At 40.9% G+C, this 14,453-nt stretch overlaps 1 protein-coding gene across 1 annotated transcript in view; it reads right to left on the reverse strand.

The window, feature by feature from the left end:
• Nucleotides 1-70: 70 nt before the first annotated feature.
• The window catches only part of LOC147235175 (kinase suppressor of Ras 1-like), a 42,752-nt gene continuing 28,369 nt past the window's right edge, over nt 71-14,453 (reverse strand). Inside the window, exons 6-19 of the mRNA XM_086177852.1 lie at nt 13,416-13,499; nt 11,747-11,808; nt 10,591-10,703; nt 9,635-9,809; nt 8,707-8,764; nt 8,558-8,612; nt 6,769-7,017; nt 5,352-5,548; nt 5,177-5,273; nt 4,869-5,002; nt 4,638-4,769; nt 3,666-3,801; nt 2,765-2,898; nt 71-2,354 (exon numbers count right to left, since the gene is read on the reverse strand). Of these exons, the coding sequence (XP_086033978.1) occupies nt 2,291-2,354; nt 2,765-2,898; nt 3,666-3,801; nt 4,638-4,769; nt 4,869-5,002; nt 5,177-5,273; nt 5,352-5,548; nt 6,769-7,017; nt 8,558-8,612; nt 8,707-8,764; nt 9,635-9,809; nt 10,591-10,703; nt 11,747-11,808; nt 13,416-13,499 (1,690 nt within the window). The 3' untranslated portion in view covers nt 71-2,290. The remainder of the gene's footprint in view (nt 2,355-2,764; nt 2,899-3,665; nt 3,802-4,637; nt 4,770-4,868; nt 5,003-5,176; nt 5,274-5,351; nt 5,549-6,768; nt 7,018-8,557; nt 8,613-8,706; nt 8,765-9,634; nt 9,810-10,590; nt 10,704-11,746; nt 11,809-13,415; nt 13,500-14,453) is intronic.

The following is a 14,453-nucleotide window of genomic DNA, read 5'->3' on the forward strand; positions in this document are numbered from 1 at the left end:
TTTTCCATTTCAGATAATTTCAAACAAATCCTTGTCAACCCCGTGTAACATAGAGAGATGAAACAGTCCATTTGATCACCAGGGGTCACTTTTAATGGGTTCACTGTAAAAAACACATCACGTGTAACCGCATCCTTTGTAAGACACATTCTACAAATCATTCTCCACCCTCTTTAAAAATAAAACACAGCAATAAAACACCAAATGATCATCTACACCATCTAAAAAGTTTACATAAATACCATATAAGTACCTATTAAATGCTATAAAAAACTGCACATTAAATAAAACCAACTGCAGGTTATATACATATATGCAATGGCTCACAGTCCTGTTTAGTGAACACACATTGTACTCCTGCCTGAGAAAACACACACACACATGCACACACGCACACACACACACACGCACACACACACACACACACACACACACACAAGACAAATAACAATGCAAAGCAACAATGCCCAGAGGACATGCAGTTGGGGTGAAGTCACATTTCTTTAGAAGACAGTATTTAAAATCATTTCTCAACACGACAGTGCAGCTCAGATCCTGTTCACGCCTGCTTGCGATGCATCGCAGCCAATTCCACGTCAAAATATGCAAATACATACTGAAGTCAATCGCTAAGTGCGTTCTTACGGAAGAAACATGTCTCTTGTTTTATAAGGAAATCGCAAATCTTAATAAAAGTGGCTGATATGTGATCCATCTATCATCTTTTGGGATGATTGTGAATGTCACTGACGCTTTAATTAAGATATAATCTTCTTATCCTTGGAAAAAATGACAGCCTGGCAAACAATACACCGTCTCTCTCCCTTCAATAATTAATTCAGAATTTTTCATTCTTTGCAATTAGTTGCTGCTTTCCAAGGGTATCTTTTTATCTTTTGTAACAACTAAAATAGGCCGAAATAGCCCGTTTTTCCGCAGGCGGCGACTGGAGGATTGGCAGTTAGATGGCGGGTGGAAACCTAGGTGTCTTTAGGCAGCGGTTGCTGGAAAGTAGACTTTTTAAAGGGTTGTTTTTCCACATCACAATAAAACATATCTAGTTATTATCGCTTGAAGTTTGTTTAAAGGCATATAATATTGGGTTCCTGCTTTGTTGCTCTTACGACCAAAACAAACGGCAATTTCCCAGTTAGCGCTGAATGAAAGCAGAGCGTTTCTGCAGAACAAATAATATCAAATAATATCAAATAACGTTTACTTTGGGAGGTCTGCGCAACGACACGCTAGTGAGTGTGTGATCGCTTCAAACTGCCGTTTTTATCTTGGAGTTCATTGTAATATTTAGCGCGCCGCACTTTGCGTCACAGTTTCTTGACGCTACAGTCATTTTATGATTTCATTTTCATTAAAATTGATAAATGGCGCTTCAATTAAAACCACTCTGAATTCCATCGGCGCTGAACGAAATGCGGACGATCCAACCCTTTGAAAAGGAAACTTCACGCCTTCGGCAACCTTGAATCGCCTGATTTCGGCAGAATTATCTAATCGAGGAAAACAGACATTCATAAAACAAGTACATTCGTAGGGCGTTAGGCAGCAAGTTGGTTGAAAAAGGCAGGAAGTGACACAGATTAACAGGAAGAGGCTGTGAACAAGCCTGATACGTCCTTGAGAGAAAAAGGAAATGAAAATTCGTCCGAATAGCAGCCATTCTGATGTCACATGTTGTCATCGTTCCAGCTCTTTACTAAGATGAGCGACTGACTCGCGAATTAAAATAAAATATATATCGCTGGTATTCCCTCGTTTTTATTCCATCGGTCAGGAGCAAGCCTGAGCCTCGGGATGTCGCTTTAAAAAGCGAAACCTTCAACTTGCAGGTCAGGTGTTGTGTGTTTTAGTGCGAAGGGACCAGCACATGTTGATCCATGCAAAACATATTTTAAGCTTCCTGTCATTAAAAAAGCTTTTTTTTTTTTCACAAATATCAAGTAACTACTGCAAGAAAGTCTTGTGAAATAGTAAGTAAGTATTTTTTTTCTCAAATTTACGCTCAGAGTTCGATTCGGGTCAAGTGGAACCGTCACTCTGTATCCTTGAGAAGACGTTTTGTCTAGAAAATATAGTAAATATAATCGAGGAGATTCGGCCCTGCAGCCGAACGGCTTCGCTCAGGTTTAAGGCAACATTTGGTCGGCTCTGCCTGGATCTTCCTTTATATTTTACAAACAAAGATATCAAATCCAGGAGCGGGGCAGTGTGGAATCCTGTTTTTTTTCACTGAAATGTGTCATCTAAGATATAATTTCTTGCGTCCATGTGTCCATCAGCTGCTGAACTTGTACGGGTAAGAGCCGTGATCTCTCAGGCAGTGACGATGATCCCAGGGCCTTCGCCGCCGGGAATCGCAAAGGTTGGGAAAAAAAAAAAAAAAAAGAGTTGCGCGCAAACGTAGGCACGGAATAGGAAGAAGAAAAAAAACCAGCAGGTCCCAAAGGTGATCAGGAAAAAGAGTGAGGAGATGGAGGTCGGCATTCAGAGGAAGATGATCATAGAGGGAGGAAGGAGAGAGAAAGAGGTTTGGAAGTCAGAAATCACACAGCTAAAGCAAAATGTCTTACTTGATCCTTCTCAGACAGTAAAAAATAAAACGCAACGCTTCATCGCGTTTCCCTCTTTTTGTTTACGACTTTGCTATCGAATCATTTGAGTTGCATTCAAACTTTCCTTTCTTGATTTTTACAGATGGATAAAATGACGCGAGAGGGTTTTCTTCCCTGTGCTGTCCTAGGGTACATACTCAGGAGCCTTATAGAAGTGTCCAGGGTGAGACAGTCGGCGGTTCAGTTTTGGAAGTTTCTCCAACATGGCTGCCAGCTGGGTGAAGGTCGGCCTGTCGTCCGGCTGGAAGGACCAGCACACCGACAGGATATCCTGGAAGCGACATTTAGCATTCAATGCTCAAATATGAGCGGGAGAGGAATCCTTACGGACGGTGACGGCAAATGTTGTAACGCAAGTCACAAGAGTACCGCAAAATGTATACGTGTAAATATATGCAAGCATTTGGCCGCATAAAGAAGATTACGAAGGAAGGAAATATCCGAAATAAAAAAAAATGATTAAAAAATGAATACAAAACGCTTAAATGACAGTACATATCAACGTGCATTCAATGACATGTGCTTACGCTGTAAAAATGAACATAAATGTTTGACATTTCTATACATTTTTGTTGATGTTTGTTCACTAAATGGAAACGGTTTATGTGTATCCAGTGCCTGCTTATGTGTAAAGAGAGAGAAACAATATATGCAAAAAATTCTCAAAATTTTTGCAACACCCATATGTTTGAACAAATACACTTGATTAAAATGACGTCTATTACGTTTTTATTTTTCCCCTATTTTCTCTCTTTGAGTTCAACCTTTTTTATTCACAAATAACTTACTAGGACCCTGAATTTTATGCTGAATTTTAAAGAGCCTTGCTTTAAATGACCTCATCGTATACAGGCGTTTCTTGATTTACGGCGAGTATTGAATAAAAGTGAAAATCTATTTGCAGGACTTTGTATAACTCAGACCATCTCTTAACGCGTTCTGAGTTACTGCATCTCGTGCATCCCGAGTGTGTTTCCCGTCGACCGGATGATGAGTCGACCCCAAACACTTTGCGACAAAGTGAAAGATTGGACTGACCGTGATCTCCTTGCCAAGGTTGGCGTCTGTCAGCACCTTCTTGATGCCCTCGCTGCTGCCCATCAGCCAGATTTTAGCTTCCACGGGTTGGCTTGTAATCGGCCAGTCTCGGACCTGCAGCTCATACCAGATCGTGCTGGAAAATCAGACGACAGCTTCCATCAGGAAACAGCATGATTCCCTCCAGTCTGCCGGCGTAAAAGGTGACGTTCCTTTCTCAGGGAACAACGATTTCTTCCATGGAATTGCGCTCGGAAGCTGTGTCGGTTCATCAGAACACGAATGAATCCGCTAATTTCCACAATTCAAACGGAGCAAAAAGATAACCAGCAAAACCGTATCAGTGCAGTTGTTTGTTGTATTTAAAACAAATGCATTTCACATGCGCTCCTTAAAACTGAGATGTTCTTTGTATCCTGTTTAACAAACACAAATCAACGATAGCGTAGCATAAAAATACATTCGATTTTCTGTGGAGCTCTTTTGAGCTCATTTATTTTGTTTAAGGATATTACCACAAAATGCATTTTATTTCCCTTAAATATATTTTCCAATTCACGATTTGCCCGTTAGCCCTTCAATTTCTTTTCATCTCTTTTTTTTCCTCTTTGCATTCTGTAGAGAAGAACATCCACCAATAAACTAATGGGGGTCGATTGTGCCGGACATTGTGCCGGATACTCAGTGTTTTGATCTTAACTTGGAAAGCCTGTGGAAGTCAATGTTTCCAAAACCATTTCTACTTGTGTTGCGGCAGGTGAAAATCCTTGAATAAAACACGGCGGTGGTTTGACCGAGTGGATCCCAATTTTCCCCTTGTGCGACATTTGACTGCAATAACGTAGACAGTCAAGCTCCATCTGTGCGAAAAACTCTTTCCCCGAAAAAGACCGAAGATTTAAATGTCAGACGGGAGAGCTGACGGTCATAAAGGGATGGGTTTTGCATAAAAACACCAATATATCTTGTTACCCAAAAGCGTAAACATCAGCAGCTCTAGAGAAAGGAAGTTGGTCCTCGTCGACGTCCGGGCTCATCTTTCGAATGATCTCTGGGGACAGATAGTAGATCCAGCCGTGAGGTATCCTCAGCACGTTACTTCTTCTAAATAGACAAAACACACAAATGGGATGAATGCAGACGACAACAATTGCGCAGAAGATACCCAAAGCTCATGATTTAAAAGAATCTTGTCACTTATACCTGCCTTCTTGCACCACACCAGACATGCCAAACAGGCCGAAGTCTGTAATCACCACTTTGTTTGCATCATAAAACACATTCTTAGACTTCAGGTCCTTGTGAATGATTCCTTTGGCATGCAGATAACCCATTCCCTGTGAAAACATTTTAAAGTCTGAATCATAAGATTAAATGAATCCCACCAGCCGGAAAGCGGCATCTCGAAAACCGTTTTTAGGTCACGTTTTGGTTTAGTCTGGCGATAAACGTTAATCGTTAAATGCCGATACACATTTCCTACATATTGGGACACGTTTTTATTAACGTACCTTTACGATTTCCTGGGCGATCTGTCTGGTCTTATTGATGTCTAACAGGTGACCTCGCTCTCTTACGACGGAGTATAACGTCACGCCTTTGCAGAAACTGGAAGAGACGACCAAATTACACCTTGCACGTTTTGGTTTGCTGTGGAGGAAACCAAAGGACTTCCGACGGCCGCACCTGGTGACGATGGCGAGGTGAGGCGGCGCCATGCAGGCGCCCATGAACAGGATAACGTTCTCGTGTCTGGTCTGACGGTAGTTCATCACCTCCTTCTTGAAGAGCTTCAAGTGGTCCTGGTTGTTGCCGTCGACCTCCAGCAGGCGGATGGCGACCTCCCCGTGCCAGCGCCCCCGGTGCACCTTGCCCCAGCGGCCCTGCAGCGCCGGAAACGCAGGGGTTGGCTGCCATCATTATTTTTCTTTTTTTTTTTTTTTTTCTTTTTTAAGTGTACAGTTCATGCAGCTTGCAATACTTACTCATATCTGGAAAAAAAACAACTAAATTACCTATTTTTTGGTTAACAGTGAAAATGAATTGAAATTGTAAATTCACGATGTGCAGTGAATCATATGTATGAAGCTGAGCGTGACCTGAGTGAAGCGCATTTTTAATGTGCCGGTGCAGTTAGAAAGATAAAGAGCTTTTTTTATGACATCTAATAATATTATGTTGTACTTTAACAAGAAAAGGAATAATGTTAAGTGACTAAATCAGTTAAAACAAAGGATAAAAAGCTTTTTAAATGACATCTAATAATATTATGTTGTACTTTATCAAGAAAAGGAATGATGTTATGTGACTAAATCAGTTAAAACAAAGGATAAACAGCTTTTTAAATGACATCTAATAATATTATGTTGTACTTTATCAAGAAAAGGAATGATATTATGTGACTAAATCAGTTAAAACAAAGGATAAACAGCTTTTTAAATGACATCTAATAATATTATGTTGTACTTTATCAAGAAAAGGAATGATGTTATGTGACTAAATCAGTTAAAACAAAGGATAAACAGCTTTTTTTATGACCTCTAATTGAATAATGTTGTACTTTAACAAGAAAAGAAAATATGTTATGTGACTAAATCAAGACTGTATAAATACATTTATTTGACCATTTGAGGATTTAAAACTGAAAGCAACTTATTGATTATCGCCACCAATAAAGAAGGAAATGAGCAGCATGAAAAGTTATAATAATGTTTGTAAATATTATATCCACGGGGCTTAATTACATCATAATTTCAACAGTGTATGAGCTAAAATAGATGCAAGAAGTCACATATTACTGTTAATCCTGGTCTTTTTAATATCCTGTGTGTGTGTCTGGTTGTGTCTGTGGGTGCATCCTTTTCTTTGACATAAAACTATATATTAGCATGAATTATAACTTTTTTTTCTCTTAATATCGTGACATTTTCTCAAATATTTTCTCCAATATGCCTTTGCATTACCTCATCCTTTCACCAAAGTCTGTGTTTTTCATTTTGACCTGTCAGTATAGTGAACTAGCTCAGGGGCACCATGTTAATCAACACTATTTCTATGATCTTGCGACAGATTTCCAAGTTTTGAAGAGAATCTCGGTCCTCACTTTGCCGATCAACTCTCCGAGCTGCAGCTGCTCAAACGGTATGTCCCATTCCTGCAAGTAGACGCTGGTCTGGCTGGCCTTGCGAGAGATGGCGCCGCCCCAGCGTTTTGTTTCCCCGCGCAGACGGATGGAAGAGGGAAGGTCCTCCAGCCCGTCTTCATCGTAGTCCTCGCCGGGGAGGTTCGTCCGTCCATCGGCGGCTTCCTCGTCCTCAGCGGGGTAGTCTTCCTCGGTGTCTTCCTCCTGACACTGGCAGAAACAAGACGGTGTCCTTGTGAGTGTCCGGATTCATCTCGAAATGTTGGCTCCTCGTAATTTTAAAGGCTGATGGCTCCATCTTCTTCTTCTTCGTTGGGCTTTTGCCTTCAGGGGTCTCCACAGCGAATCAACCTTCTGCATCTAACCCTGTTCTGTGGATCCTCCTCTATCGCACCAACTACCTTCACATCCTCTCTCACTACGTTCAGAGATCTTCATCTAGGCCAGGGGTCGGCAACCCGTAACACCCAAAGAGCCATTTGGACCCGGTTTCCTCGGAAAAGAAAACACTGGGAGCCGCAATTACTTTTAGACGTCTAAAATAAAGGTACCACTGTATATATTGCTTTTTATTACCTTTACACTTTGTATAAACAAGTGTGTCGTGTGTTGCTTCTGAAATTCACAAAGTATTACGGAGGAAATTAAATTTGATTTATGTAATGAACTCATTTTGAGCTTTGGGCTTTCAGAGCGTGTAGCGGAGCCTTGACCTGAATTTTAAAAATAAATCGGGAAAAAAAAATCACTGTGTCAGTAAACAATAAAAAATAAATATTTGCAAAATATCTTCATAAATATTTATTTTACCTGGTTTATGGGACTTCTGCGCCTGAACTTCTGCGCACAGCATCTCCAAATCAGGACTTTACCGACTGGCGGGTATACCGGCTTCCGCCAGTGTGACGCTATTTTGAGCGGCGTAAAATAATTAATATAATTTTATTTAATATTTCAAGATCACAATAATCTTCCAACTTAAAGCTAAAAGTAAAAAAAAAAGGAATTAACACAAATGAAATACTCTTCAATTAAATATTTATGATTTATTTTCCCAAGCCACTCGGAGATGCAGTGTAAAGATGGAAGAGGAGCCGCGGGTTGCCGACCCCGATCTAGACCTCCAATTCCAGCATCCTGCTGCACTATATTCTCCACCCCTCCTCTGCACATGGCCAGAACCGAGGGGCTCAGAGCTGATCCCTGATGGAGTCCCACCTCCACCTTCAACTTCTCCGTCACCTCCACAGCACACCGTACCACTGTCTCACAACGAGCATACATGTCCTGCACCGATCTAACATACTTTTCTGCCACACCAGATTTGCTCGTACAAGACCAGAGTGCCTCCCTTGGCACCCTGTCATAAGCTTTTTCTTGGTCTTCAAAAACACAATGCGGCTCCCTCTGGCCATCTCTGTTCTTCTCTATTAACATTCTCAAAGCTGTGTTTTGTAAGACAAATACAGGGAAGTAGAGAACCCACAGCTAAATGATCAGATAAATACTGAAATATAAGGTGAAATAACGTCAACTTATTTCCTTTTTTTATGGCCAGGTGAAATTCAACCCATACCTTGAAAGGTGTGTAACACCTAAAACCAGGACTTTGCATCTACGACCTTTACTCCATATTTTGTATATTTGGAGGAAATACAACTAGATTCTTTTTTTGAAAGAAAGAATAACAGTAAATAACACATTAAATAAAGGCGATTCCTTGTGTCAATGTGATGATGCCGGCACTTACCTCTCTTTCTTCCGCCTCTATGGGCTGTGTCTCAGTGACAAGCTCCTGGGATACTCTGAGAGAAGACCGATATCGAGGGATAAGTTGATAAACAATGTGTGTGTTGATGACACGGAGGTGTGTGATGTGCTGCTAAAATCAACACTCACCCGGAGTCGCAGGAGCTGCTTGAGTGTTGACCAGAGATGTAGATGGAGGCTGGAACTTCTGCTTGGAAATGAATGAATATGACTCGGCAATGCTGATTTACAGGGAAAACTTATGGAAATTTAACATCCATGGGTAAATTGTTATTTCTATTACACTTTATTACTTAATGCATTTGCCTGGTTGTCTATCGGTCATTATAAGTTTTCTTCTGCGATGGTCAGACATCACTTTTGGCCACCAGGATGTTCAATTTAACACTGCGGCTGTAACTCAATGATTAAAGCACTTAAAGGCCTCTCAAATATCCTTGAAATGTTTAAAACTGAAATATTGCTGGGGACATTTTCATGATGTGAATTAAAAGTGGATGAATTGCTGATGTGTTGGTTTATTTTTTCACTTCACACTCATCTAATGAAGACCAAATTCCAGTCACTTTTAGGCCGAGACAAGTTATTTAACTGACTAAATATACACAGAATTACACCGAAATCGAGTTTCATGCACAGCTACTCACTATGAATGAGGTGCGTATAAGTGGCATATTTTTGTCCAAATCATTATTTAACACTTATTAATAACCCTAGCATTAATATGTTCACCTCCTAAGGCTTGTCACTCAGTGTTCTTCATCAATATCTTTAAAATCACTGATCATTAATATTCACTAAGGAGGTAAGTGCATCCATGTTGTGCTGTAAGAATGTTATAAAATTACATTTAGCAGGAAAAACTGAATTGAATCAATTGCTGCGAACAAACTTTTAAACTGACACGATGCTTATTTCGTTGAAACAATTAAAAAATAATTTGAAATGCGAAACGTGTCAGAATAAAGAGGAAGTTGAGGCTAAACACTCAGCGAATGAATGAAACCTGTGCACGGCGCAGCGTGCGCGTGGCGAGCGGTCGCGGCAGAACCCTGACCCGGGAAGTTGAAGCGGTCGTCCCGGGAGCCGGAGGGGGAGGAGGGGGGCGGAGGAGTGGCGCTCACGCTGGGGGGGTCGCTCTGCTGGCAGGGGGCCGGAGACGACGGCGTGGAGGAGGTGGCGGAGGAAGGGTTGCTGCTGGAGTCCAGGTGGATGAAGGCAGGGGGAGGATCCTGCTTACACACACACACACACACACACACACATTCACACATACAGATACGCACACACGCACACACGCACACGCACACACATGCACACACACACACACACACATGCACACACACACACACAAACACACACACACCACATAAACACACATGCACACACCACAAACACAGAGACACACGTACAGATACACAAACATGAACACACACACATGCACACACCACATACACACAGACACACATACAGATACACAAACATGAACACACACACGCACATGCACACACCAGATACACACACATACACACACCACATACACACAGACACACATACAGATACACAAACATGAACACACACACGCACATGCACACACCAGATACACACACATACACACACCACATACACACAGACACACATACAGATACACACACATGAACACACACACACAGAATCACACATGAACACACACCATATATACACAGAAAGATACTCACACACACACACATATATATAAACACACATATACACACACACACACACATTTCACATACACACAGAGACACACATGGACACACATGGACACACCATATACACAAACATACACGCACACACACAGACATGCACGCATATACAAACATGCACACACACAAACATGCCCACACACCATATACGCAGACATATATACACACACACACACACACACACACACCAATGTGAAAGATGACCTCCATGAGTCAGTGACATCCAGTAATAGAAATGATAGTTGACACGACGCAAACATGGACTCACCCTTTTAGTGATGGCCTTTGGTAACGTACCAAACTGTAGTGGGATCTCTGCCGTGTGATCAATACGATTATTGATATCCGACGGCACCGACTCTGCCCTGCGCATCCTCGGTACTGCAAAGCAAAGAGACCGTGAATATATTTGGTAAAAATGTAATACAGTAAACCCTTGTTTTTCACGGGGGTTACGTTCCAAAAGGAACCCGTGATAGGCAAAATCCGTGAAGTAGAAACCTTTATCTTTTTTTACAATTATTACATAATTAAATACTCTGTTATACATCGCTGCTGTCGTCCTTATATTTTTCTCTTCCTTCTTTATGGAACGAAGGAAGATTCATTAATTCCGTAATGCCGACCTACAGCCGCATAGCTTTTAGCTTCCCTTAGCATGTCCAGAAGTTTAACTTTATATGCCATAGATAGCATCTTCCGCTGCCTTTTGGGCCCTTTTGTCGCTCCAGAACGTTTTGTCAACATTAAGGGTTTTAGAGAAACTTGAAATTGCAAGAGAATTTGCACGTACGTCATGTAAATTTGTCAAGCCGTTTTACGTACGTGTACATATTAAACTGCAACGTTATTGACGCACAGGTAGAGAAGAAGCGGAGTGACTTTTTAGCCAATCAGAATGCAGAACACAATGCACGACGTAAATCCGTGAAGTAGCCAAACTGTGAAAAGTAAACGGCGTTATAGCGAGGGATCGCTGTACTAATAACATTCTCTATTTCAATGAGTCACCGATAACTGCAGACAGAGGCGAAGGCTACTGCTGTTCGAATCAAAATACAAAAACGATTCTAAATAGCAAAACTGCATCAGTTTACAAATAAAATTCAGGCGAATCATCGGGAGAGACTTCGACTAAATCACCTTCGGTGAAGCGGGTTGATTATGACCATGCCTGTCAAGTTAACTTGACAAATGAAAAATTTTATCATAATTAGCAGAATAATTGGCAAAAATAGACAAATAGGCAAACCTTCTACAGGGATTTTTGCCTGGACATTGTCTGGGTGAAAAATAAGGTTTCTCAAATTCACAACTGGGGACTTTACTGTGTATTTTCCCGCTCGGTGGACTGTCCCTGATAACAGAAGATGTTGCAATAGATGCACAGTTTCAGTTAGATTGATAGAATAAGTTTGACTTACACGTGAGAAATGATATCCTACATGAAGGCGCCTCTTTCGTGCATTTGTTGTGGCACTTTAACCTGTGAAGGAGATGCGATAATGTAAGACATACAGTTGAAATGTATAAGCTCTGTCCATTCTTTAGATGAGTAAAGTGCTGTTTGGACTCCTTAAAAAGTATTTGAAATCAGAAAATTAACAGTAAATTAGCACAGCGTTGTATTAATTTCCCAAAAGGTCCGACGATTCGAGGATGGAAACAGAAAAGACAGTTGGTGGCATTCCAGCTAAATCAAGACAAGATAAAACGAGTCGTCCTGAAGTGAAGAAACGGGTTCGAGCAGGTTGGAACGGGTGGAGAAAAGTATCAGGCGCGCAGTGAGATAGAGGACGATCGGCCAGAAGGAAAGGAAAGCCGGAGGAGACGCTGGCGAGACGGCCCGGATCTTCTCCAAACCTCTGAGCAGCTGCACATTACTGTGCCGTGGAAAAACGCACGCTTTCACCCGATTGGTCCAAAAATGATTCATTCAACGCCAGTATTTGTGCGTCTATCTATGCAGGCAGCGACAGGCAGAGCAATGATCTGCTCTTCCACTAGATGGCAACAGGTCGTGAATGAACCTGCGCATCTACACGGCTGCAGGTAGATCCACCTGGATGACTGTTGCTAAGGAGTTCCCCGCTCTGGTAAATAAACCGATGTCAGCTCCCTTTCTCCAGAACATTCCTATGTGAGCTATCAGAGCAGCTGCAGAAGATCCTGCAAGAATATCACTTTTGCCTTCAATCAAACAGGGTCAGATTTCACACCGAGTAAGTAAATTGAGAGTTCAGTTTCATTCGATTTCACGAAAAACAATTTTGGCGTATTTATTTTTGGTGCTGTGATTTTCCCTGATGTGGTCAAGAGAATCTGAATAAGAAAACTTTTTTTTTTTTGTCCCCAAGGGGCAACTGGGGGGCACCTGGGGTAGCAGCATCAAAACTGGGAACATCAAAAATAAAAAAACATAAGATAAAAAAAAAAAAAAAAAATCAAAAAAAAAATTAAAAAAGAGAATAATATATAATAAGAATAGAATAATATAAGAATAAAATTATATATATACATATATATATGTGTGTGTATAGAGAGAGAGAGAGAGAGAGAGAGAGAGAAAGAGAATACGTTGCATTAAGTTTCTGCACTTTAACTCATTCATACTCATGTCACCCTTCATACCATCCACATCATGTTTATAACTAGGCAGTGAGTAAATAACCTGTCTGCCTATTTATTTTTATTTTTATTTTTATAAAACCCTTTCCATGCTCCCAGCCGGGAGATGCACAATGACTATTACCGGTAAAAAATCTTGATTCTTGTCTTAGCAACTAGACTTTTGCAGAAACTAGATGGACGCAGAACAACAATCCCTTACATCATGTTTCTGCAGATCAACTCTTCCATTCGCACAACAAGCCACCATCACCTCGACCTGCCCCAAAAACGGACTGAGATGGTTGGGTCGTGTTCAGAGGAAGGATGGAAAATATTTGGCAGACGGATGCTGGAATTGGAGGTCTAGGAAGATTTCTGGACGTAGTGAAGGTGGTTGGTGTGAGAGAGGAGGATCCACAGAATAGCTTTACATGCAGAAGGTGGATTCACTGAGGCGATAATCAAGATAATTAAGTATCTTACTTGCAGTGCTTACACTTGACACCAAACATCATGCTCTTGCGACACACCTGGCACATCTGCGAAAGCCAGGACTTTGTAGAAAATCTAAAAGAAAATAAAAAGTGAAACGTTTATATTTCATGTCATGTAATCCATGTCACTAAGTGGAACCATGCAAACAAACAGCATGACAGACCATAATGTGTGGTGATATTCATGCCGACATGTGATGTATCACACACACACACACACACACACACACACACACACACACACACACACACACACACACACACACACACACACACACACACAGTGGATAAAAACTGATGTATGTATAAATTTGACCCATTGATCCAATGGGTCAAATTGACCCGTAACATAATATGAGGGTTAAAGTAGTTGATTGTTCGATTAAAAGTAATTGTGCTTTGTTTTTGCACATATGACATGACTAGATATGGTGATAAATCTTCCGAAAAAATATGGAGCTCTGACGAACATTTTCCCCGTGAATGTCTGGATCTCATGTCAATGTTTTTGTTTTCTAAAAATAGTGTCTTTCAAAACAACACAAATCAAAAAACTATGAAAATGCGCACGTTATAACCAAGATGTTTTGCCACCAGACAGCCAGATGAAGACTAAATAGTTTGCACAGGTTAAATTCCGTGCTTTACAGGTCACACAGAAATTCCCACCCGCTTTATATCAGACGGAAGGGAAACTGCTGCATTTACGCTGCAGTAAATAAGCAGGAAAATATTTGAAGCGCTTTGACTAAATATTGTTTTAGTCAGCAGCTGGAAAGATATAGAAGTTACATTTCTGCGGTGAATCAGCTGCTTTGACACAAACAGTAAATCTTCAGATTATCTCCTCTTTATTTTCTTTATCGTAATTCAGATGTGGCGAAGACGTCATTGACGTGTACAAAGCATTTTTATTTGGAATCGACATAAAATGTCCGATACAAAAAGCAGACCGGCACATTGTTTATGTCTTGAATCTTTGTTGTTGGTTTCATTTTTTTGTCTGAAACATCAAATACATTTGGTT

This window comes from Fistularia commersonii, chromosome 3 (genome assembly GCF_037954325.1).
Source record: "Fistularia commersonii isolate RoL2024-O1a breed Wild chromosome 3, RoL_Fcom_v1.0, whole genome shotgun sequence".
Classification (NCBI taxonomy): Eukaryota; Metazoa; Chordata; class Actinopteri; order Syngnathiformes; family Fistulariidae; genus Fistularia; species Fistularia commersonii.